Source organism: Amphimedon queenslandica, unplaced genomic scaffold (assembly GCF_000090795.2).
Source record: "Amphimedon queenslandica unplaced genomic scaffold, v1.1 AMPQUscaffold_13310, whole genome shotgun sequence".
Taxonomy (NCBI): domain Eukaryota; kingdom Metazoa; phylum Porifera; class Demospongiae; order Haplosclerida; family Niphatidae; genus Amphimedon; species Amphimedon queenslandica.
Genome location: NW_003546454.1, coordinates 16292 through 36872, shown reverse-complemented (window position 1 = coordinate 36872; position 20581 = coordinate 16292). Strand labels below are relative to the sequence as shown.

Genomic DNA, 20581 nt, shown 5'->3' with positions numbered 1-20581 from the left:
CCCAATGGGCGGGGATTACTATCTACTATCTACTCTAATCAAAATCCTTAAATAAACCTGACCTTTTGTGAAGTTTCCAGGTGGGTTCGGATGTCCAGTCCTCCTTCTCAGAAAGCCTCCAATAATATACTGCCAGTACTCGTAGAGACAGAAGAGCCAATAGTCAACGAGCCATGGATCGTAGTCCTGCCCGTAGTGTGAGGTCCATTGTAGCAGCTGCTCCCAGTGACAGGAAGCACCCTGGGAAAGCTATAATGGCAGGTAATGTAGTGGGGGAGCCTCTCACTAAATAAATATAGAGTATTTATGTACTAGAACTTAATATGTGTGGCCTGTAATAAATCAATATGCAAATTTGTAATAATGAGTTTCTGGGAATTAACTGATATTTAAAATAATAGACAAAAGCTCATATTGTTGCATGTAGACTAACACATAGCAGATACACATTACAGTATATAATGCTTTATTAACAACTGCAGGTGGTATTGCCGGAGGTCTTGAGATTATGATAACATTCCCTACCGAATACGTAAAGACTCAGCTACAGTTGGATGAGAGGTCTGCTAAACCACGCTTCAAGGGGCCACTGCACTGTGTCTCACTCACTGTAAAGGAGCATGGGGTACTAGGACTTTATAGAGGACTCTCTTCATTATTGTATGGATCTATTCCTAAAGCATCCGTCAGGTAAAGAATGATAAATCAATTAGTCAATTTAATGCTCAAATTTAGCATTTCTGCTTTTGTATGCAACACTTTTGAGTTTTCCCTGTAATAATCACCATTGCCAGCAACAGGTAGGCCACTCCAACTAAATTTGTAGTTTCTCCTTGCCGCCTGCTTGCCCTCGCCAATAATTATTTTAATTATTTAATTAAAATATTAAAAATAGTAATAACGTAAAAACATACGTCTTTCACTGCTCTCTAGTTCATTGATGAACAAGGAATCAGGTATGGTTGCTACTTTGTTGAAACTTTATTATTATTTTAATCAAAATTTATAATCAAAATTAACTTACCGCCTGCTCGCACCAGTGCCGCACGTGTAAGGAGAAACTATGAATTTATTTGGAGTGACCTTAGCTCTTGATTGTTATTATGAATTTTAAAAGTAATTTTTGAATAATGGTCAGCTTATTTTGATAAGAGGTGGTGTGAAATAGCATTATCTGTGGCCTGACTTGACTTTGTCTGTTTATGTAAACACTATAGTAAACAGGCTTCTCTCTGACCCTATCTCTCTCTCTCTCTCTATCTTTAATTTCTTTTAGGTTCTCAGTTTTTGAGTTTCTCAAGAACAGAATGTCCACCGAGACTGGTAGGCTGACACAGCCTCAGCGTTTGCTTGCTGGACTTGGTGCTGGTGTCAGTGAAGCCATCTTGATAGTGTGTCCCATGGAAACTATTAAAGTGAAGTTTATTCACGATCAGACCCAACCCAATCCAAAATATAAAGGATTCTTCCATGGTGTGAGGACTATTATTAAACAAGAAGGCAAGTTAACACATATGTTCACTTATTGAAGTTATTATCACGTGATTGATGCGCTTATCAACTCTACCCCCAATACTTACATACAGTTTACACAGCAAGGAAAATGATGCATTCAGTGTAGTTTTGTGCCTGTTTTATGCTTCTGTTTACATTGAAACGAATGAAAACATGATAAAATCTTGATAGAACTCTATGGAAACAAAAACGGTGTTCAAAGTACCGATAGCCGGAAAATTTGGCAGTCTAAAACTTTGGCGGTTTTGCATCAAAACTGCCTAAATATAATATTGGCGGTCATTTAATTTGGCGGTTTACTATCTTGTCTTTTCTTTAAGCACTCTCAGCTCTTCTTAAAGCTGCTCCTTAGTAGTCCTTGCCCACAGTCTTGACTTTGTGACTGAAATAGTGAGAAATACTGCCATTTTTTGGTATAATGAACCCGCGCATAATAATTGAAATTATTATTGGCGGTTATAATATTGGCGGTTTTATTTTGAACCGCCAATCCGCCAAATTTAATTCTCCGCCAAATTTAATTCTCCGCCAAATTTTCCGGCTATACGGTATATATTTTTAAAATGATGCGTTTTGCATTGCTGTATAAACGTAGCCTATATGTAGGAGATTTGGTAGAGGGTTTTTCACTCTGAGATGGCCCCAGGGATGGGGATTTCGCTCCAACAAGACCTGCTAGAAGACTTTGCCAGTAAGGCCAAGTTAGATATTGAAAATGCAAAGTTTACACACCAGAAGTTTAGTAGGAGTCACATGTAATAATTCAATAGGGTCCTTTAGTAGGGGATTTGACTGGATGGGGATTTTGGTACAAAACCCCTACCATGATGCCTTACCCTGACCCATACTGGGGGTAGTGTGGCTTGACATTGATAGGTGGGGAGATGAGTTTCCCACAAAGCACACTAAGTGAACTAAAAGCATGCCTCAGAGCTGACAAGCATAATAGTATATAGAGCAACTTTAAAAATTTATAAAAAATTCAAATTTGATCAGAATCAGCTCAAATTTTCTACACAACATAAGAATATGGATGTACATGTATCAGAAAAAAAATTAAAACGGAGAATTCTCACTCAGCCATTTTTTGGCAAAATTTGGCCCAAGATCATGTACAGGAACTTTGGCCCAAGTTTTGAGTAACTTTAGAAATTCATGAAAAAAACAATTTTTGCATGTAAGTACATGTATATGTATCAGAAAAATAAAAAAAATGGAGAATTCTATTAGAGCCATTTTTTAACGGGATGTTTTGTCAAATCTGAGCACTATATAAGAGATGTCACTATATCTCTTGAAATGGTTTTTGGCTTGATCCGTAACAAAATTGTTGTTAAATGATGCAAGTATTATCATATTATTTTTCCTGTAAAATTAGTAAATTCTGAACTATAATTTGCATATTATAAATATCAATACATTAACAGGTATCAGAGGCACATACCAAGGTCTCACGCCAACCATACTTAAGCAAGGCTCTAACCAAATGATCCGATTCTTTGTCTACGAGAACCTCAAGCACTGGATCCAAGGAGGCGACTATTCCAAGAACATTGGTACCGTGAAGACAGCATTGTGTGGTGCAACTGCAGGAGCTGCTAGTGTGTTTGGTAACACTCCAATTGATGTGGTTAAGACCAGGATGCAAGTGAGCAAGAAATGAGATTCCATTCATTACTCGTTATAATTTATTGTGTGTGTATATATGTAGGGACTTGATGCTCATAAATACAAGAGCACTTGGGATTGTGTTAAACAAATTGCAAGAAATGAAGGATTTAGAGCGTAAGTACCAAGTATAGTACCTTTTCTATTTTGTCCTGAAACGTACAACTTAAAGACAAATGCATACTAAATACTAAGGAAGGCTTTAACTTTTTCTGTATTAGAAAATGTAAAAAATTAGGTTTATTTAAGAGCAAATTGTAGAAATCATTTTTGTGAAATTGGCTTATTCTTAATCTTCTCTTTTATTCTGATAACAGTTTCTACAAAGGTACTACGCCAAGACTAGGACGAGTGTGTGCTGATGTTGCACTCGTGTTCACACTGTACGAGCATGTAATGCGCCTACTGGACTACGTATGGAAGACAAACTAGACAAATTTACTAATAATTATAAATAATTATAATTTTTAGACCACTAATATTATATTTATTGTCACTATTATTATTATTATTATTAAAAGTACATACTGGTAGACCTCATGCATATTATTATAATTATTTTATCATGAAAAGAAGAAACTTGTCTGAAATAATAACAACAATAGATCATTATTACAATCACCAATATAATAATTATTTAAATTAAGCTACTGTTCAGCCATTTCCCTCAGACGTCTAATAACACTTCTAATGGTAGCAGCAGCTGTCGTACTACAAGAGAAAAATATTTCATTAAAAATACAGTACCAATTCAAGTATTACTTCTAATTCTATAAGCCACACCCCTTACCTTGGTACCCATGCTCCTCCAGCGATCACTTTCCTACACTTCTTACACTGCCATATACCAACACATGTTCTTTTCATTGATCGCTATATTAAAATCATATTAATTATTTTAACAAGATTATTTGACTTACCTTTCCACAGAAATAGCAGTTGTACTTGGAGTGTTGTGTAATTTCTATCTTTTTCACCATTTTACGTAGAGAGGCACCATAACGTGTACCATACTTTCCCACTACTCCTACCTTCTTTGTCCTCTTTGCCTGCAAAAATAAGAAACAAATTTATCACTTAAAGCATCTATTGTATGATACAGTTGTAGATTCATTGTGATTTTTACAATGGGCATAGAGAAACTCACCATGTTAGCTTAGCTGAAGTGAAGAAGGGTTAATATTTGTGGGCGTGGCTACTTTTAGCCACGCCTTTTTGTGAAAATGAAGTTTGGAAGAGCTCTTGCAAGTTTCTCATGCTTTGGAGGTTTTATATCTGTGCTGGTAGGCATCTACTATTATTACAATGGTCACCAGTTAGAATTAAGCACAAGATCCAAGAATAATGGCTCTAGGTATTCATTTATCAAGTAAAATCTTTAAAATCTAATGTGTTATATCTAATCTCTCAAGATTGCAGTGGAAAATAGATCCAGAGAACCCCCACCACATGACAGAATACGTGAGTATACTCATCTTTAATTGCATTACTTATTATTTTATATGTAGTTAGCTACTCTTGAATATCCAGTAGTCATAACTGGTCCCTCTCCTTTCTCATCTCACAAAGCAATGGAGTGGTCATTTGATGGCCTAGCTAAAGATTTGCACAAGATTCTCTCGTGCAAGTACAGTCACCAGCCAGTCTTCACTTATCATGCTCCTCGTCAACCTCTCAACAATGTCCCAGAGTTCTCTCTCAAGGAGCCTTACCAAGTCGTTGGTATTTCACCAATGGAGTTCTTCCGGTCAATAAAAACTTCAAAATCCGATAATTTCTTTTATGCTAGTGGAGGAATTGAATTATTAGATCTTCCGTTATCGTTTGAAGATCTTTCTAATATCACTTTTCCGCCTCACAAAAGTCCCAGTCAAGTTAATTACTGGTTTGGCGGCAGTCGTGTGACTGCATATACACACTATGACACTTCACATAATCTTCATGTTGTTATTCGTGGACATAAGAGGTTTCTATTGTCTCCGCCCAAGTATCACTCTCGTCTTTATCCTTGTCTCCATTCACTCTATAGGCAATTGCAGGTAGATAATTATTCATTGCATTATGTTGACAGATAAATTGATGATACCATATAGCCGGAAAGTTTTGTGGTTTTTGTGCTTTGGGATGACACCACAAAATTAAAAACCATGAAATATTTGCAAGTTAATGAGAGGTGTGGAGTTTCACTGATGATCCACGAAAATAAAAACCACAAATAGACTGGGAGCCACCAAACCACAAAAGTTTTTTGCCATGAAACTTTCTGGCTCTATGGTAGTTAACAGTAACAATGATTAACAATAATATGTTCAGTATCTTTTTTATTGTCTTTACTAGGTTGATATAGAAGAGCCTCAGATTACACTTGATGTCTATCCTGGAGAAGTGCTCTACTTACCTCCATATTGGTTCCACAGTGTTATCACAATGGAGCCCAGTCTGTCATTAAATATATGGAGCGATTCCAATGATTACTTACTAATGGAAGAAGTTCTTAACTCTCCTATCCCTTTTGAAACTGATTGGGGGCTGGAAGAGCTTATGAGATCTTCAAAATACTATATTGACGTATTAATAAAAGAACTAAAGCTATCGCCATCATTTGTGAGAACTAGTGTACTATCAAGGTATTAAAAACTTTATTAAAGAGTGGTATTATCATCTACCAATAGGTACCAGTCACTACTGTTGAATATCTCATCTTTTGATAACTACGGGCTCATTGTGAAGACTTATTGTCAACCATCTTCATTCACTCACGCCATTCATGACAGAGTTTCAAAAACTTCTTCGATATTTCTTAAAATGTTGTCACCTAATGTGATGCAAATCAACGTCGCCAACTACATTGAGCACATTGGGTTTACTATTCTGAGGGAAGAACATGTCATTCAATTACCTTTCTTTCTTAAAGAATGCTTTTAATCAATAGTATTACACAATTATTTTTATTATTATATAATACATGCATAATAAAATTTTCCTATTAAAATGTGCATAGAGTTCAGAGCCAAGGGTCAGCATAATGCCTACAGTGTTTCCTTTGGATGTTAGTTGCAATAAAATGCTCTCCTATTCTATTCAGACCCGAAACTAAAGCCAGCCAACACGGACCACCTCCTTCCTTCTCATTCACATTATCTTCTTCATTCAACCAGGCAGACATACACTCGTTAAAGCAGTTCTCTAATTCTCCGCCATATTTTTCTTCTATTTCTCTTAGTCTGGACTCATGTAGGCCCAACTCAAGACCAAACTCGTACCATTTCGAGCAAGACAAGTCCTGGATCAGTATCAACTCTGTATTGACATCACCAAGATCTTTAATACCTACAAATAATTGTATTAAAATTTGATATGCTGTAGTATAGTATTTCATTTAATGTGTGGTCACACATAAATATCTTGCTTAATAAGTGCTTTGAATTCTTCTGCCCCACCTAATTCTATATGCATGTCATCTAAAAGCATTCTTTACATAGTAATCAGTGGAGTGTTACTTATAGACATGTCTCCCACACAGACTCTTTTGCTATGTATTTACTAATTACTATTATTTCTTACCAAGTACATGAGGTGTTCTTGGTCCTATGTCAGGCAATTCATCAGCATGATCAACCGAACCACTTGCAGTTGAGTCAAAAGACACCTCCTATAATAATACAATAAAATTATTATGATGTCAATTGCATGTGTATTATTATCATTATCATTCTTATTACCGTATTATGAAAAACAACAGCAAAAACGACAAAACAGAAAAACCAAAACAACACCAAAACAAACAAAAAAAGGCTAAAAATATTATTATTATTATTATTATTACTTTAAAACTTCGTCCTCCTAGAATCGATATGTTGTCAATATCTGCTAGCTCATCAGTCAGGAGTCGTTTTAATTTAGGACGTCTTTTAGCACTCAAAAGAAAAGATCTACCTTCAGCAACTGAAGATAGCACAGACTGTATGCTGTAAGTTATCCTTTGTCTCGGGCAGGTCATAGGATATGTTAAATTCTCAGGATCAATAAGGAACTCTCCTACCTCTAAACTGGGGCAACGCTCTCTGCATAATCTTGTAATGTCTCCTATTACGTCTCTTCTTAGATGCACCATATTGTCATTGCAGCCATCTTCACATGACATCAGTACTAGTACACACCGGCTCTTATCCACAATTTCTATCAGTACTCCTACGCCATTACCGTTAAACCAATGAAGACCGGTGTCCCAGAAAGTAGCTTTCTGATCAGGACCATCATCATCATCATCATCAGAGCTTGAAAGAGACAGCTTATGGGCAATATGCAATGAGAGGATGTGGAAGTATCGAAGAGGAAAGGTATCGTTTCTCTTAGTACACTGAAGACACCAACCAAACTGGTACACTTGACTATTCATCTCAGTAGGTCTCTTGCTATGTAAAAGACTCGGTAAAAACAAAAATCTTTCTTCTCCCTCTTCGTTCCTTCTCACATTTAATGGCTGAAGGTTTGTCTTATGTAAACAAGATGAGTTTAGTATGTGACAAAGTTCTATTTTCTCCAGGAAACAGATCAACATTTCAGGATCATAGTTAGGGAAGGCTTCACTCAGGCAGGAGACACTGATGATACCAGTATCACTGGAAATATCGATGTGTTCTTTGAATGTATTTGGAGCAAAGAGAGTGCCATTAACATCAGCCAGAAGCACACCTCTATCAACAACCCACACCTTATCATTACTTTCAACGAGGCTGATTAAACCAGCCGAGTCAAGTGAACGAAGGACAGAAAGGAACTCTTCTCTTTTCTCTGGCAGAAAGTAGTTGCTGCTGTTTTTAGCAACAAACATCACATCATTGAGGGTGAGTACATTCTTTGTCCGTCCATTAATAAGCAAACTGTACATCACATGACAATGAAGGCTTGTCTTTCGATCCATTTTACTACGAACAAACTCACATGCACTTGATACCTTATTCAAAAATGCCTCCACGCTGCTACCACCCAGCTTACGACAATCTAAGAAGACAGAACCAGCATTGCCCATTTCTTTTCCGATAACTTCAAGTAGCTCTTCTCCTTTTATTTTATGTTCAACAGGATCGTTTATTTCATCAGCATGACTTGCAACTACGATAACGTGACACTTATCGAGAGAATTTAGTAGTTCCCTTTTCACAACAGTCAGCCAATGACAAAGGTGCTTGACTGCATCTTTGTCCGTTATATTAACCACTATCAGGATGACAGTTCCAGAATTTTGTAAGAGATTCTCAGTGACAGCACTGTGACTAGGATAATAATTCGAATGGCCAGCAAAATCGTAGAGGACAACATTACCTAGTGTTTTGTGTTGTAGTTTAGTGGGAACAATCCCAACAGTACATGGTTTTACTCCTTTGGTATTTCTAAAGGAACCAAGTACCGTGGAGTGGGCAGCTGTCGTTGAAATGACACGATCAAGAGTGCTCTTGCCAGCTCCAGAATTTCCCAGTAGAAGAATATTAACATAAGAGTCAATAGTATTTGACGTTTTTATTTGATCAAACTTTGTAAAAAGTGGAAGAATATTTTGATGCTTTTCCTTCGCTAGTTGTAACGATGTCTTTCCATGCTTGTCCTCATCAGTCAACGGATCATATTTACCTGTTGATAGTAAGCACTCAATAGCATTGATATTATCTCCAATAACAGCCATGTGAAGTGCTGTTCTACCATCCTTATTGACAGCCATTAGGTCACAGTTACACTCATTGATGAGGTATTTAAGTACATCTGGCGAGCCTTCCTTTGCCGCATAATGTAGTGTCGTATTATTCCTCGCGTCTGTAGCCATTGGGTCACAACCACACTCAGTAATGAGATGCATTACAGTATCAACGTGCATTGAGGCTCGGTGAAGGATTGTTCTACCCACAGTGTTTGTAGCCATTGGATCACAACCACACTCAGTAATCAGATACTTCATAACATCAATGTGTTTGATAGCGAAATCAAATATGGTCTTTCCGAACCTGTTGGTGGCCATTATATCGCAGTTGTGATCATTGATCAAATATTTCATAACATCAAGTGATTGATTCATTGCTGCACAATGAAGGACAGTGTTCTCATCCTTGTCAGTGATCATAGGATTAATCTCACGTTCAGCAATGAGATACTTCACAAGGTCGATATGCTTAATGGCGTAGTGAAGACAAGTCTTCCCGACCAGATCTGTTACCATCGGGTCAACATGACAATGATCGAAAAGGTGCTTGATGACATCAAGCGACCCATAAGTAGCTGCAAAGTGAAGGACGTTAGTACCATTATCATTAGCAGCGATCGGTATGCAGTGACACACAGTAGTGAGGTATCGAACTATGTCAACGTGGTTACCTAAAGCAGCATAATGGAGACACGTATGACCTTTACTATCTCTGGTCTCTGGATCAAAACAATATTTAGTGATGAGATCTTCCGTAACCCCTAACCAACCATTCCTTGAAGACAAGTGAAGTAAATTTGCTTTGATAGACACGTACTCATCCCACGGGGCAACCTTAATTGTGAATTCAGCTCTTAAACTTTTGAGGTCTTCCACTGAAGGGAGGACACTAGAACGAATGGAGTCTTCATCGTGAGTCTTGTTGTTGCTCCCTTGCATGAACAGCCAAGTCACAGACATGATGAGTCTTCTGCTCTACCGTATGGTATGTAGGAGGAATGACTTCACTGACTCCCTGGATGCCAATGTTATGTGCCATCCAAAGCATGAGTAGGTTAAATTAGTAATTAGTTAAATAACTACTTGGAGCTTTTTATAGACACAAAAAGACATCAAAGTGGGCAAAAATTTATAATACATTAAATGCAACAATATTAATATCACAAGACAACTTCAGTCTTAAAACACAACTTGAGGACGAAAGTGCTTCTGAAAGCTATTTGCCTTAACACTCAGCTTCATCTTTCGCTGCTGAGCCATTTTCGATGCCCAAGCAACATCTCTCTGCCTCTTTAATGCATCTGAAGATTCCTTCCAACCAATCGAGCGATAGTTAGCAACCACTTTAGACACAAGACTTGGCTTACGTGTGACCATAAGCGGGACTCGCTGCTTGTAGTGGTTCTTGAGATAACGATGGCCTAACATTGCACCAGATGGTAACACTAATTCAAGATCATCATTAACAGTCAATCCAGACTGAACGACGTCATCATCAGGAGATCCCTCATCAGGATAACTCTTAGTGTAATCGTAAAACTCAGCATATTCCAGAGCAGCATCTCCTTCAAAGAATATCTTACAGTGACATTTATCAATCATGTGATGCTGTACAGCTTCAACTGTAAAGAACATTTTGCCTCTTTCATTACAATAGAGGCATAGATTACCACTGCCTACTTTCTCACCAAGGTACTCAATGAGTCCCTTGAGGTCGGTAAGGTACTCAATGTCAGGGATGAAGAACCCATGAGCTCGGCTCATGTGATCAAGGTTTGATTCCATGTCCTCTTCACAATGAGGACAGAAGAGACACTCTGTTACAGTTAGTGGTTCTCCATCTTCGACTTCTTCCATATCCTCTTCTTCTTCCTTAATTTCCGTCTCGCTCTTTGATGTCGTCTTGACTTTTGGAGGTGAGGTTTCTCCATTCTTTTTGACAATGCTTTTGTGTTTCTGTGAGCGTTGATGACTCTCAAACGACTTATCGCTTGAAAAGGTCTTGCGACAAGGAGTACAGTAGAGATGTTTCTCTTCAACACTGAGACTCTCCTCCATCTTGAGTGCCAGAACTCTCTCTTTGAATGTCTCTGCTGTGACTGGAGGGAGCTCAACCACTTTACGTTTGAGGTTGTAACGGTGCCAGTCCGTCTTGTAATGAGACCTCTGGAGCTCTGGGCCATCAAATGCAACCTGACATGTTATACAGGTATAGACAGAGTGAACTCCAGACATGTTACGTCGAATAAAAGACTGAGAAAAGAAGAAAGAGACTCGAGAGGTGATGGACTGATGGTGCAATAATATGGGGTATGGTTTACACACCTTTCAGCCACACCCTAGTAGACACGTGCATCATACTCAACAAATCATCATGGGGAAGAAAGCAAAAATAGGAAAGAAAAGAAAAGACAAGTTCTATCACTTAGCAAAAGAGACGGGATATAGAGCTAGGTCTGCTTTCAAGCTTATACAGCTCAACAGGAAGTTTCAGTTTCTCCAGAAGTCACGAGTCCTTATTGATCTCTGCGCTGCTCCTGGTGGCTGGTTGCAAGTGGCCTCACAGCATATGCCAGTTTCTAGTCTTATCATTGGAGTTGATCTGGTCTCTATAAAGCCGATACCAAATGCTATCACTATTCAAGCCGATATAACAACTCCCAATTGTAGACATGTGAGCCAACCTTTAAAAACTTAGTTTTTGTTGGACGTTTGCAGAATGTGCATTGATGGTTCAGTGGTAGAATTCTCGCCTGCCACGCGGGAGGCCCGGGTTCGATTCCCGGTCAATGCATACTTTCTTTTTTCCTCCTCATTCTTAAAATCTTTTTTTTTTCAATTATTTTTTCTATTTTTATAGCTAATCCAGAAAGAATTGAAGACTTGGAAGGTTGACTGTGTACTTAATGATGGTGCTCCTAATGTAGGATCAGCATGGATACAAGATGCCTTCTCTCAAGCACGACTGACCCTCAGCGCATTAAAACTAGCAACAGACTTCTTGAAACCTGGCGGATGGTTTGTCACTAAAGTATGAGATCTATAAGTTAATAAAATCATACTACACTCTCTTGTTTATTTTCAGGTCTTTAGGTCTAAAGACTATCAACAGCTGCTAAACGTATTTCAAAAGTTATTCAAGAAAGTTCATGCAACTAAGCCTCAGGCCTCTCGTAGCGAATCTGCAGAGATATTCGTCGTCTGTCAAGAGTATCTTGTGAAAGGAAAACCAGACGAGAAACTCTTGGATCCAAAGTTTGTTTTTGAAGAGCAGGAACCTCTGGAGAAACCTAAAATCACATTGCAGAATATTCAGGTACTTCTACATCATTAAGTACAGTTGTTATAGTTATAATAATAATTATTATATTATTATCATTGTATAGAAACACACCAAGTCTTCATCTACAGGTTATCCAGAGGGACAGCATGTATTATTTAACTCTTTGCCTGTTGTTGATTTCATATTGAGTGATGACCACATGTCAGTATTGGCCAGCTCACATCAGTTTGTGTTTGATAAAACGAGTGAAGTATTTAATAAGCACCCACTAACAACTGAGGAAATAAAAGAACTCTGTAGTGACATTAAGGTATATATACTAGCTCTAATGACATGACATTAGTGCTATGTACATATAGGTACTAGGTTTGAAAGAATTAAAGGTACTCATTAAATGGAGAGCTAAAATGAAAGAGTTTCTCGATCAAGTTAGTGACAGTGAGGATGAGTCTGGTACTAAAGGGGCCGGCTCAGACAATGAAATGGACTTGTCAGAAGTTGATGCTAGAGTCAAAGAACTAGCTAAAGAAGAAAAAGCAGAATTAAAGAGGTAAAGGGGAGGGGAAATATGATTGAAATTGAGATTTTTTTTATATCCGTTTTGGCAAAAATTCCCTGTATTAGTCCATGGTATTTGGCCTAATTTTGGAACAAATTTTAAAATTCATAAAAAATACAAATGTGATTGGAATTAGCTCAAACTTTCTACTCAACATAAGAACATGTATGTGTATCAGAAAAAAATTTTTAAATGGAAAATTCTCTCCTTTCATTTTTGGCGAAATTTGGCCAAAGACCCTGTACTATAGTACAGGGATTTTGGCTAGATTTTGAAGTAACTTTAAAAATTCATAAAAAATCCAAATTTGATTGGAATTAGCTCAAAATTTCTACTCAACATAAGAACATGTATGTGTATCAGAAAAAATTTTTAAATGGAAAATTCTCTCCTTTTCATTTTTGGCGAAATTTGGCCAATGACCCTGTACTATAGTACAGGGATTTTGGCTAGATTTTGAAGTAACTTTAAAAATTCATAAAAAAATCCAAATTTGATTGGAATCAGCTCAAAATTTCTACTCAACATAAGAACATGTATATGTATCAGGAAAAATATAAAAATCGAGAATTCTTTCTTTTTTATTTTTGGCGAAATTTGACCAAAGACCCTGTACAGTACAGGAATTTTGGCCCGGTTGTAGAGTAACTTTAAAATTCAACTTTGATTAGAATTCACTCTACAACACACATGTAAGTACATATGCATCAGAAAAAAATTATTGGGCGAAGCCCTTACTTACAAGAACTTGAACGTACGTCTGGGCGTGACTGGGAGGTGCGGTCTGGAGGCGGAGCCCCTCAATGTTTTACATTCTTTCTAGTAAAAATGGAGAATTCTTTCCTAGGAATTTTTAACAATACCCTTCACTATAGTGTCCATTTAGAAAATCCAAACTTGATCAGAATAAACTCAACAACAAATTGAACAAAAGCATGCATACATTACATATATATTAGAAAGTGTATTAATTGTACAGTACACAATACCTTTTTAATTCTAATAGTATACTGAGGTACAAGAGAAAGCAAAGGAGGAAAGTTGAGGAGCGTCTCAAGTCTCAGCAAGAGGAAGATGACCCAGTGACTGGTGAGGTTACCTCTGGAGGTAAAGAGAAACTCTTTTCCTTAAATCACATAAAAACCTCAAGCCAATTGGAAGAGGTTGAAGGAGAGGATATTGATGGAGACGCTCTTGAGACTGACGATGAAGAAACAGCATCAGCTCAACGACCATTGCTAGTAGAGGAAGACTATAACATCAGGGAAGACAGCAGCAACGAAGAAGAAGAGAATGAAGAAGGAGAGATTGAGTATGAAGAGTCTGATGATGATGACAATGATGAGGATATGGAACTAGATAATGAAGACAAAAGTAAGCCATTCATTATACATGAGTACCTGACTGTGAATGACATACAGTTACTGCAGTAATAGGCTAATTATAGGAGTGCATTAGATAAAATGAATATTTTTGTGTGTACTGTGTATGTATTATTATAATTATGATTATGCATGGGCATATGAATTTTTATAGGTAATCCATTGGTTGTTAGTTTAGAGGATAAGAAGAAAGGGAAGTCTCAGAAGACTGTCCGTTGGTTCAGCAATCCTTTGTTTGAGGGAGTTCTTAGCGGAGAGAAAGATGAGGAGGAGGAAGTGGCAGCTGCCATGGAAAGATATAAACAGAAAGGAGGGAAGATCATCAGTAAAGAAGAGGAACAAGGATCAAATGATGAAGATGAGAATGAGTGAGTCAAACAGTTAAACACTTGTTTATTTCAAATATTGCACATTGAGGTGTACATGTAGATCTATGTGTAACTTAATTAATTTGTGTGTGCTATCATTTGTTTTATTATTTATTACTTATAGTGAGAATAATGTAGAGGATCTAGCTATATCTCCTACTGCTGTACAACACTCAGGATTTGATGATGACAGTGATACATCAGAAGATGAAGAAGATGTAGCACCAAAGAAAGTACGGAAACTAGATCCAGCAGGACTGGCCATTGGTGCCCTCCTAGTCCAATCACGCAAGAAGAGGCAGGATTTGATAGAGAGTGGATACAACAGGTGGACATCAGATGATCCTAACTTACCTGATTGGTTCAGGGAAGACGAGAGCTCACATTGTCAGAAGCAGTTACCAATCACTAAAGATATGGTTGATGAGTATCGTAAGAGGCTTAAAGAGATAAATGCTCGTCCTATAAAGAAGATAGCAGAAGCTAAGGCAAGGAAGAAGCAAAGAGCAGCTCGTAAGCTTACCAAAGCAAGAGAGAAAGCTCGAGTTATTTGTGATACTCCTGATGTTACTGATCAAGAGAAAGTCCGTCAGATTAAAGGTATGCCATGATTATTATCATATTACTGCTTACAATATGCTAATTGTATATAGGGATCTACAAGAAGGCAGGGCTTACGAGTAATAAGAAGCGTGATGTGCAGTATGTTGTTGCTAAGAGAGGACTGGGGAAGAGAGTGAAGAGACCAGCTGGTGTGAGTGGAAGATTTAAAGTAGTGGATCCTCGCATGAAGAAAGATAATAGGAGACAAAAGGCACAATACAAGAAACAAAGAAAACATTAGCCAATGCATTTATTAGTAATTAACTTATTCATTTTGTTTTCCAAAATTATTATTATTATAAGATAGTAAAAAATAAAGACCAACAACAGAAAATTGAAGAGCAAAAGCAGGAAAAATTGCAACAAATAAATTATTGTAATTAAAGTAGCAATTCTCCCTACATAAAGCTAAATCATTAAAATAAAATGAAAGGTGTTCACACTTTAAAATAATTAAAAGTTTAGCTTTCTTTTATGTCAAGTAATGGCTCACGTAACTCGTAAATGTCACTTGTATCAAACACTGTTGAAGTGACGGTAGGCAACCTCATTCTTGCTTCATCAGTGCTCATATTATCATCAAGTTTAATGCTGCTTTTTGTGATTGATATCTTCATTTCTGCTGCCTTTTTTGCTTTCTTCAAAATATTCTTCACAGTTTCTTTGTTGTAAGCATGATAAACTATTGTACCCAAAAAACAAACAAAGCTAAAACCAAAGATGATTATCTCTGCTCCAAAGGAATCATTTGGATTCTTTGAAACATATACGACAACAGTTGTGATCATAAGACAAATTAAATAAAACTCATCAAGAGCATTGAGTTTTGGGTTCTTGTAGACAACCTTAAGACGCAAAGCAGTGAGAAGAATCACAATAACTGCAACCAATAGACCAAGAGGAGCCATTCCAATGTTTTCTTCATTTTGAGTTTTTGTTGCAACCACTGCAGCTAGTATAATCCTTACTACTAACAGCATTCCAGGCCAAAACCGAAATGAGTCAGTATAGGGACCAGCATAAGCATCAAAAAATGGCTTCAGCTTAATATAGTAAGTTGTACTAATGGTACATTTAGAACGACACAATTCCCATAAAGGAAAGAGAAGAAGGAGCATTGTATAAGGAAGGAAAAGAAATGTTAGTGTTAGTAAAGCAATAATGAAGAGGATTAAGTGACAGCCATGAGCATATTCAATAGTACCATCAACTGACCACACATGCTTTATAATCTGCCCATCTGTTGCATTGCTCATTTGATAGATTCTATCAATGCTCAAGATGGAGAAAATGGTACGTAGGAGTTTAGTGTAAGAGAGAAGGAGGAGAGTACATAAAACAGGAACTGCATTGTTGCCCATTAATCTGGTAAGTTTCATTGACCATTTGCTCAAAAATATGATGAGTAAAATGATTGCCCAAAGATAAACTGTGAATACAAACTGTAGACCAGTCTTACCACATGATTCCATGCGATTATAGAAGCATGTCTCAACACCGAAGTCCATGCTGATCCATGAAATGAATTGACTCAATATAGTGAATTCATTAAAATGTGGGAATAAAGGTTGATAAATCTTAATGACATTAGCAAAAAAGAGTAGCCCATTGATAGTACCAACAGTGACTGTTAGATTAAGAGCAACAATCAGAATAACTAGAGCAATACCAAATATAGCAAATGGGATTATAAGAGCAAGATAAGCATTATTGCTGCATTCCCCACACCTGTTGGAGCCAAGCATTAGACTGAAGTTGTCAGAGCAAGTTCCACACAAGTCACCTGCTCAGTTAGAGGCACACTGTTCATCAGGATTGCTTAAATTAAAGTTTTTTGGGCCATTGCAATAATTAAATGGACAACTTGAATATGATATTGTACACTCACTAGTGCCACTTAACCACAAGTTAGACTCAGGTTGCTTCATCACAGAATTGTTAGTGCTATTCCAACTTTGAATGAATTTCCTGACTGTATCATTGATATATTCAAAACTACAAAAAAAATTTGATAAGCAGAAACCCTTAGGGCAGGGTAAAACTCTGACATCTATTATTTCATAGACCCTTTTACTAAAGTTAATGCTATTTTGTACAATAGCACTCAGTGTGACATTAACCTTTGACTGAAATTTGTAACTGATTGGAGTACATTGAGCTTTTATACCATAAGAAATGGAAGCTGTTGAATACCTATTCAAAATATCAATAGTACCAGTTGTTAAATTGTTAAATTGTCCAACCAGAGCCATGACAAAACCAATGTTTTGTCCAGGAAATGCTGAAAAGTCCATTGTGCTTATACTGCAATTAGGAGAGTTGTCATCATTACAGAAGCAGACATTGAGTGGATCAGATGATATAACAGAGTTACCTGGTTGATTGACAAATGTACTGACATCAAAAAAGGACGATTGTCCAAAAAATATACCCTCTGCCAAAAGACATGAGTCTATAGCTCCTCCATAAATTACGGTTCCTGCTTCATTGGCTGTATTGTTATCAAAATAAAAGTACCGTAGGTCGGGATATATTCGCGGCTGCTTATTTTCGCGATTTTTTCCCGCACTCAGCAATCACCATGACTACCAAATGCAATTTTCGAAGGTAGTGGTCCATACAAGAAGATAGCGGATAAAGAACTGGATGGCTCCCACTAAAGCTGCTAAAGAATAGATAATTAGCTGCTGAACACTGTAATTGTATAAACACGTGGTCTTATTGTCATAGCAACAATCGATTGGTTTCCATGGTATTTAATTGAACCTTTTTATTAGTTTTTATTATCGCGAAAATAAGCAGCCGCGAATATATCCCGACCTACGGTATGTTTTATTTCTAGTACCCAAGAATTGAAAGAAGCATAAAGCTACAGAAACATGAGAATAATAAACTGCTGGTTGATCTATATTTATAGCACCTCCTGTAACATCAGCACTATTGTTAATAAATGACAAATAGGCATCAGGGGATAGGTAGATATACGATGCTACAATAAAGTTAATGCCACCTCCTTTACGACCAATATTATTAATGAAGTAATTGTCACCAAAAAATGTAACAAACGCATTAACTAAACCAAGAGCACTGTCTCTATTGTTGCTGAAGGTGCAATTACTAATGTTTATGTTCCCACTGTTTAACAGAAAAGCACGCAAAGAACTTTGAGAGATCACACTGTCTGTGATATTGATAGATGGGCTATCCGTAACAGATGTTGAATTTTGTCTTAAATAAAATACCGTACCACAACCACTACTCACTAGTCTATTCATCTGTAAGTCATACAGCCTCGCTGTACTAAACAAATCAATTCCATAACTGCTGTTATACAAATGGACAGCAGTTATTCTTATATTAACATCAACATTTTGATAAAGAGTTAGAAATAGTCCAGTAAATGACTCTGTAAAATTACATTCATTTACCTCAAGCAAACTTTGAGATGGCAAGTCATAATTGTACAAAATGTCAATAGAATAACCATTTCTGTAAAAAGAAGAATGATAAACTGTTATATCACTGGCATCAATGAGCCATAATGCTATCCACTGGCTCTCCTGCAGTGACATGTAACTCAAATTTGCACTAGACACATTAATAACAAGACCAGGATAACCATTCTCACTGCCAGCCACATTATACCCACAGTTTTTAATGGTAAGGTTTGATAGTGATAAATTATTACAATTACCAAAAGTAACAGTTACATAACCGATACATTGTATTACCACTGGTGACTCCATGACAGTAGTATGAGGACCTTCCCTCATCACTCCTTCTCCCTGGAAAGTAAGGTTACTTCCCCATTCTATATTAATGCTTCTATTCAAGTTGTGAACTCCAGGCAGGAAATAATAGACACTGTCATTCATGAAAGCATTGTTAGCATACTCGTTAATGTCCCAACAAGGAATATCATTAGGACACTGTGAAGGATCATCATTAGGATGAACATAAAATTTTGAACCATTTCCCAAAGAGAGAGCAATAGATGAAAGAAAGAGCCAGTGCAGAAACAGACACAGCTCCATATTGTGCCCCTGACAATGACACTTTGACAGAGCCTGCAAAAACTGTGGTGATAAGTGCATACATTAACTGTTAGCTTACATAAGTATAGCTAGACTGGCTCTCCATATTGTGCCTCTAACAATGACACTCTGACAGAGCAAAAGCTCTGATGATAGCTAAGTGCATAGATCAACTGCTAGCTTACATAAGTCTAGCTAGACTGGCTACAAATCATGAAATACACACTGTTAGTCAGGGCAGGTTCACCTGACTAGCAAACTGTGCTGTTGTTTGCTCATTTACCATAAATCACAATTTACAGCAATTTGCATAGACCTTGCAAATTGGCAGTCTGTACTTGTTTAATATGACCACTAAAATGCTTGTATATTAGCGGCAAGGTCAGTGTAATTTGCTGTAGCTGAGAGTAGACTGATTTAGCTCATGATAAAAAGAATGAGTACTATGATAGTTGAGTTATGCTACTAGCTAGAAAAGCTGACTCAATGAACTAGTGTTTTTTTCATAACTGTGACATATCAAATGAAAATCAGTTATTATAGTGATTGTAACATAATTAAGTCATTCACATTGTTATACTGCCTCGCTCTTTTTGGACTCTTCTCTTAGCAGCTCATCTCCTTCTTGTACCAGTAAAATGTACTGAGACTGTAGAGTGTTCTCTCTCTCAGTTCTGAGCATTTTAATTTTTGAAAAAGTGATTGTATCTCATTCTCATCAATCTCATGTGACTATACCAATGTATAATTAATTACATAAACTTTAAAATCTTACAATACAGTATTGTATTAACCTTTCTTTGGTTATTAAGGCTTTAGTACCAAGTCTCTTCAAAGTTGAAGTGCATTCAAAGTATGTAGTGCTGAGTGATGCTAAGAGCACTACAAGAGGGCTATGACAATAATTATACTACCAGTATTATACCAACGTATGCATGTATATAGGTTTTAGTCTAAAATACAGATAAAATGTGAAGTGATACAAAGCAAAAATGTAGACAGAGACACTGAAACTTACTCACTCTCTCTTACTCTACTCATTAGAAATTTATTATGCTCATTCTCAAGTTATTTTGATCAAATTTATAATGGTGATTTTTTTAAATGCAATGCAACAGTCATGCAGTTAAAACTAGTGCACAAATGAGATACATGCAGTTCCTTCTAAACATGTTCTATGAATGTTTAGCTATACATTTATTAAATACATACAATATGTTATGTGAAAAAAAACTTCTAATGAAAATTGGATATTTAAGAATTCTTTTAAAATTTGACAAAAACCAAAAACCAGGGAATAGTCTGTACTGTATTGAATGAATTGAGGTCCATTCACCAAATAGTCACAGACACAATTATTAATTAACTCAATAATTTAGAATGTTTCTTANAACACACATTACACTACACTTCAAAGTCTAAAAACATCTACATAATTACTATACAATTAAAAGTTTAGCTCTCCTGTATATCA

At 36.8% G+C, this 20581-nt stretch overlaps 6 protein-coding genes and 1 non-coding gene across 8 annotated transcripts; 4 read left to right on the top strand and 3 right to left on the bottom strand.

Annotated features, from left to right (window-relative positions):
- The first annotated feature begins 9 nt into the window (after window positions 1–9).
- LOC100633726 (tricarboxylate transport protein, mitochondrial-like) lies at window positions 10–3782 on the top strand. The gene is made up of 6 exons (XM_003387907.3): window positions 10–261; window positions 483–690; window positions 1277–1500; window positions 2943–3163; window positions 3227–3300; window positions 3501–3782. The coding sequence occupies exons 1-6, from the start codon at window positions 174–176 to the stop codon at window positions 3613–3615; spliced, it is 930 nt and encodes a 309-aa protein (XP_003387955.1). The 5' UTR covers window positions 10–173; the 3' UTR covers window positions 3616–3782.
- Window positions 3783–3819: 37 nt separating this feature from the next.
- LOC100632962 (60S ribosomal protein L37a-like) lies at window positions 3820–4405 on the bottom strand. The gene is made up of 4 exons (XM_003387901.3): window positions 4331–4405; window positions 4104–4232; window positions 3974–4056; window positions 3820–3894 (listed from the first exon to the last, which is right to left on the bottom strand). Exons 1-4 carry the CDS (start codon window positions 4331–4333, stop codon window positions 3831–3833), a joined length of 279 nt encoding a protein of 92 aa, XP_003387949.1. The 5' UTR covers window positions 4334–4405; the 3' UTR covers window positions 3820–3830.
- LOC109583352 (uncharacterized) lies at window positions 4380–6178 on the top strand. 2 transcript variants are annotated; one of them, XM_019998660.1, is made up of 5 exons: window positions 4380–4537; window positions 4596–4644; window positions 4692–5222; window positions 5521–5810; window positions 5856–6178. In XM_019998660.1, the coding sequence occupies exons 1-5, from the start codon at window positions 4407–4409 to the stop codon at window positions 6106–6108; spliced, it is 1254 nt and encodes a 417-aa protein (XP_019854219.1). In that variant the 5' UTR covers window positions 4380–4406; the 3' UTR covers window positions 6109–6178. The 2 variants fall into 2 exon arrangements, with proteins under 2 accessions (XP_019854219.1, XP_019854218.1); XM_019998659.1 differs by having other exon boundaries at window positions 4380–4552.
- Window positions 6176–9869, bottom strand: LOC109583351 (death-associated protein kinase 1-like). Its single transcript, XM_019998654.1, has 3 exons — window positions 7010–9869; window positions 6748–6835; window positions 6176–6513 (listed from the first exon to the last, which is right to left on the bottom strand). Exons 1-3 carry the CDS (start codon window positions 9836–9838, stop codon window positions 6188–6190), a joined length of 3243 nt encoding a protein of 1080 aa, XP_019854213.1. The 5' UTR covers window positions 9839–9869; the 3' UTR covers window positions 6176–6187.
- A 76-nt stretch (window positions 9870–9945) lies between these two features.
- LOC100632835 (zinc finger protein 622-like) lies at window positions 9946–11195 on the bottom strand. Its single transcript, XM_003387900.3, has one exon. The coding sequence runs from the start codon at window positions 11111–11113 to the stop codon at window positions 10058–10060; it is 1056 nt and encodes a 351-aa protein (XP_003387948.1). The 5' UTR covers window positions 11114–11195; the 3' UTR covers window positions 9946–10057.
- LOC100633598 (pre-rRNA processing protein FTSJ3-like) lies at window positions 11172–15337 on the top strand. The gene is made up of 9 exons (XM_003387906.3): window positions 11172–11552; window positions 11739–11909; window positions 11964–12194; window positions 12265–12471; window positions 12521–12711; window positions 13727–14094; window positions 14257–14470; window positions 14595–15070; window positions 15124–15337. Exons 1-9 carry the CDS (start codon window positions 11184–11186, stop codon window positions 15312–15314), a joined length of 2418 nt encoding a protein of 805 aa, XP_003387954.2. The 5' UTR covers window positions 11172–11183; the 3' UTR covers window positions 15315–15337.
- Trnag-gcc (transfer RNA glycine (anticodon GCC)) lies at window positions 11602–11672 on the top strand. The gene has a single exon. It is a non-coding gene; the product is annotated as a tRNA-Gly (tRNA).
- Window positions 15338–20581: the final 5244 nt, after the last annotated feature.

What these genes read in the sequence shown, in the direction of transcription:
- LOC100633726 (XM_003387907.3), top strand. Translation starts at nt 174, where the DNA reads ATGGATCGTAGTCCTGCCCGTAGTGTGAGGTCCATTGTAGCAGCTGCT. An exon ending in TGGGAAAGCTATAATGGCAG is followed by an intron (nt 262 to 482) that starts GTAATGTAGTGG and finishes TAACAACTGCAG; the next exon opens with GTGGTATTGCCGGAGGTCTT. An exon ending in GACTATTATTAAACAAGAAG is followed by an intron (nt 1,501 to 2,942) that starts GCAAGTTAACAC and finishes ATACATTAACAG; the next exon opens with GTATCAGAGGCACATACCAA.
- LOC100632962 (XM_003387901.3), bottom strand. An exon ending in ACTGCTATTTCTGTGGAAAG is followed by an intron (nt 4,057 to 4,103) that starts GTAAGTCAAATA and finishes ATTTTAATATAG; the next exon opens with CGATCAATGAAAAGAACATG. An exon ending in GGAGGAGCATGGGTACCAAG is followed by an intron (nt 3,895 to 3,973) that starts GTAAGGGGTGTG and finishes TTTCTCTTGTAG; the next exon opens with TACGACAGCTGCTGCTACCA.
- LOC109583352 (XM_019998659.1), top strand. Translation starts at nt 4,407, where the DNA reads ATGAAGTTTGGAAGAGCTCTTGCAAGTTTCTCATGCTTTGGAGGTTTT. An exon ending in TCTAGGTATTCATTTATCAA is followed by an intron (nt 4,553 to 4,595) that starts GTAAAATCTTTA and finishes TAATCTCTCAAG; the next exon opens with ATTGCAGTGGAAAATAGATC. An exon ending in CACTCTATAGGCAATTGCAG is followed by an intron (nt 5,223 to 5,520) that starts GTAGATAATTAT and finishes TGTCTTTACTAG; the next exon opens with GTTGATATAGAAGAGCCTCA.
- LOC109583351 (XM_019998654.1), bottom strand. Translation starts at nt 9,838, where the DNA reads ATGTCTGTGACTTGGCTGTTCATGCAAGGGAGCAACAACAAGACTCAC. An exon ending in TAGGAGGACGAAGTTTTAAA is followed by an intron (nt 6,836 to 7,009) that starts GTAATAATAATA and finishes GTATTATTATAG; the next exon opens with GAGGTGTCTTTTGACTCAAC. An exon ending in AAGAACACCTCATGTACTTG is followed by an intron (nt 6,514 to 6,747) that starts GTAAGAAATAAT and finishes AATTATTTGTAG; the next exon opens with GTATTAAAGATCTTGGTGAT.
- LOC100632835 (XM_003387900.3), bottom strand. Translation starts at nt 11,113, where the DNA reads ATGTCTGGAGTTCACTCTGTCTATACCTGTATAACATGTCAGGTTGCA.
- LOC100633598 (XM_003387906.3), top strand. Translation starts at nt 11,184, where the DNA reads ATGGGGTATGGTTTACACACCTTTCAGCCACACCCTAGTAGACACGTG. An exon ending in AACTCTGTAGTGACATTAAG is followed by an intron (nt 12,472 to 12,520) that starts GTATATATACTA and finishes ATGTACATATAG; the next exon opens with GTACTAGGTTTGAAAGAATT. An exon ending in GAAAGTCCGTCAGATTAAAG is followed by an intron (nt 15,071 to 15,123) that starts GTATGCCATGAT and finishes AATTGTATATAG; the next exon opens with GGATCTACAAGAAGGCAGGG.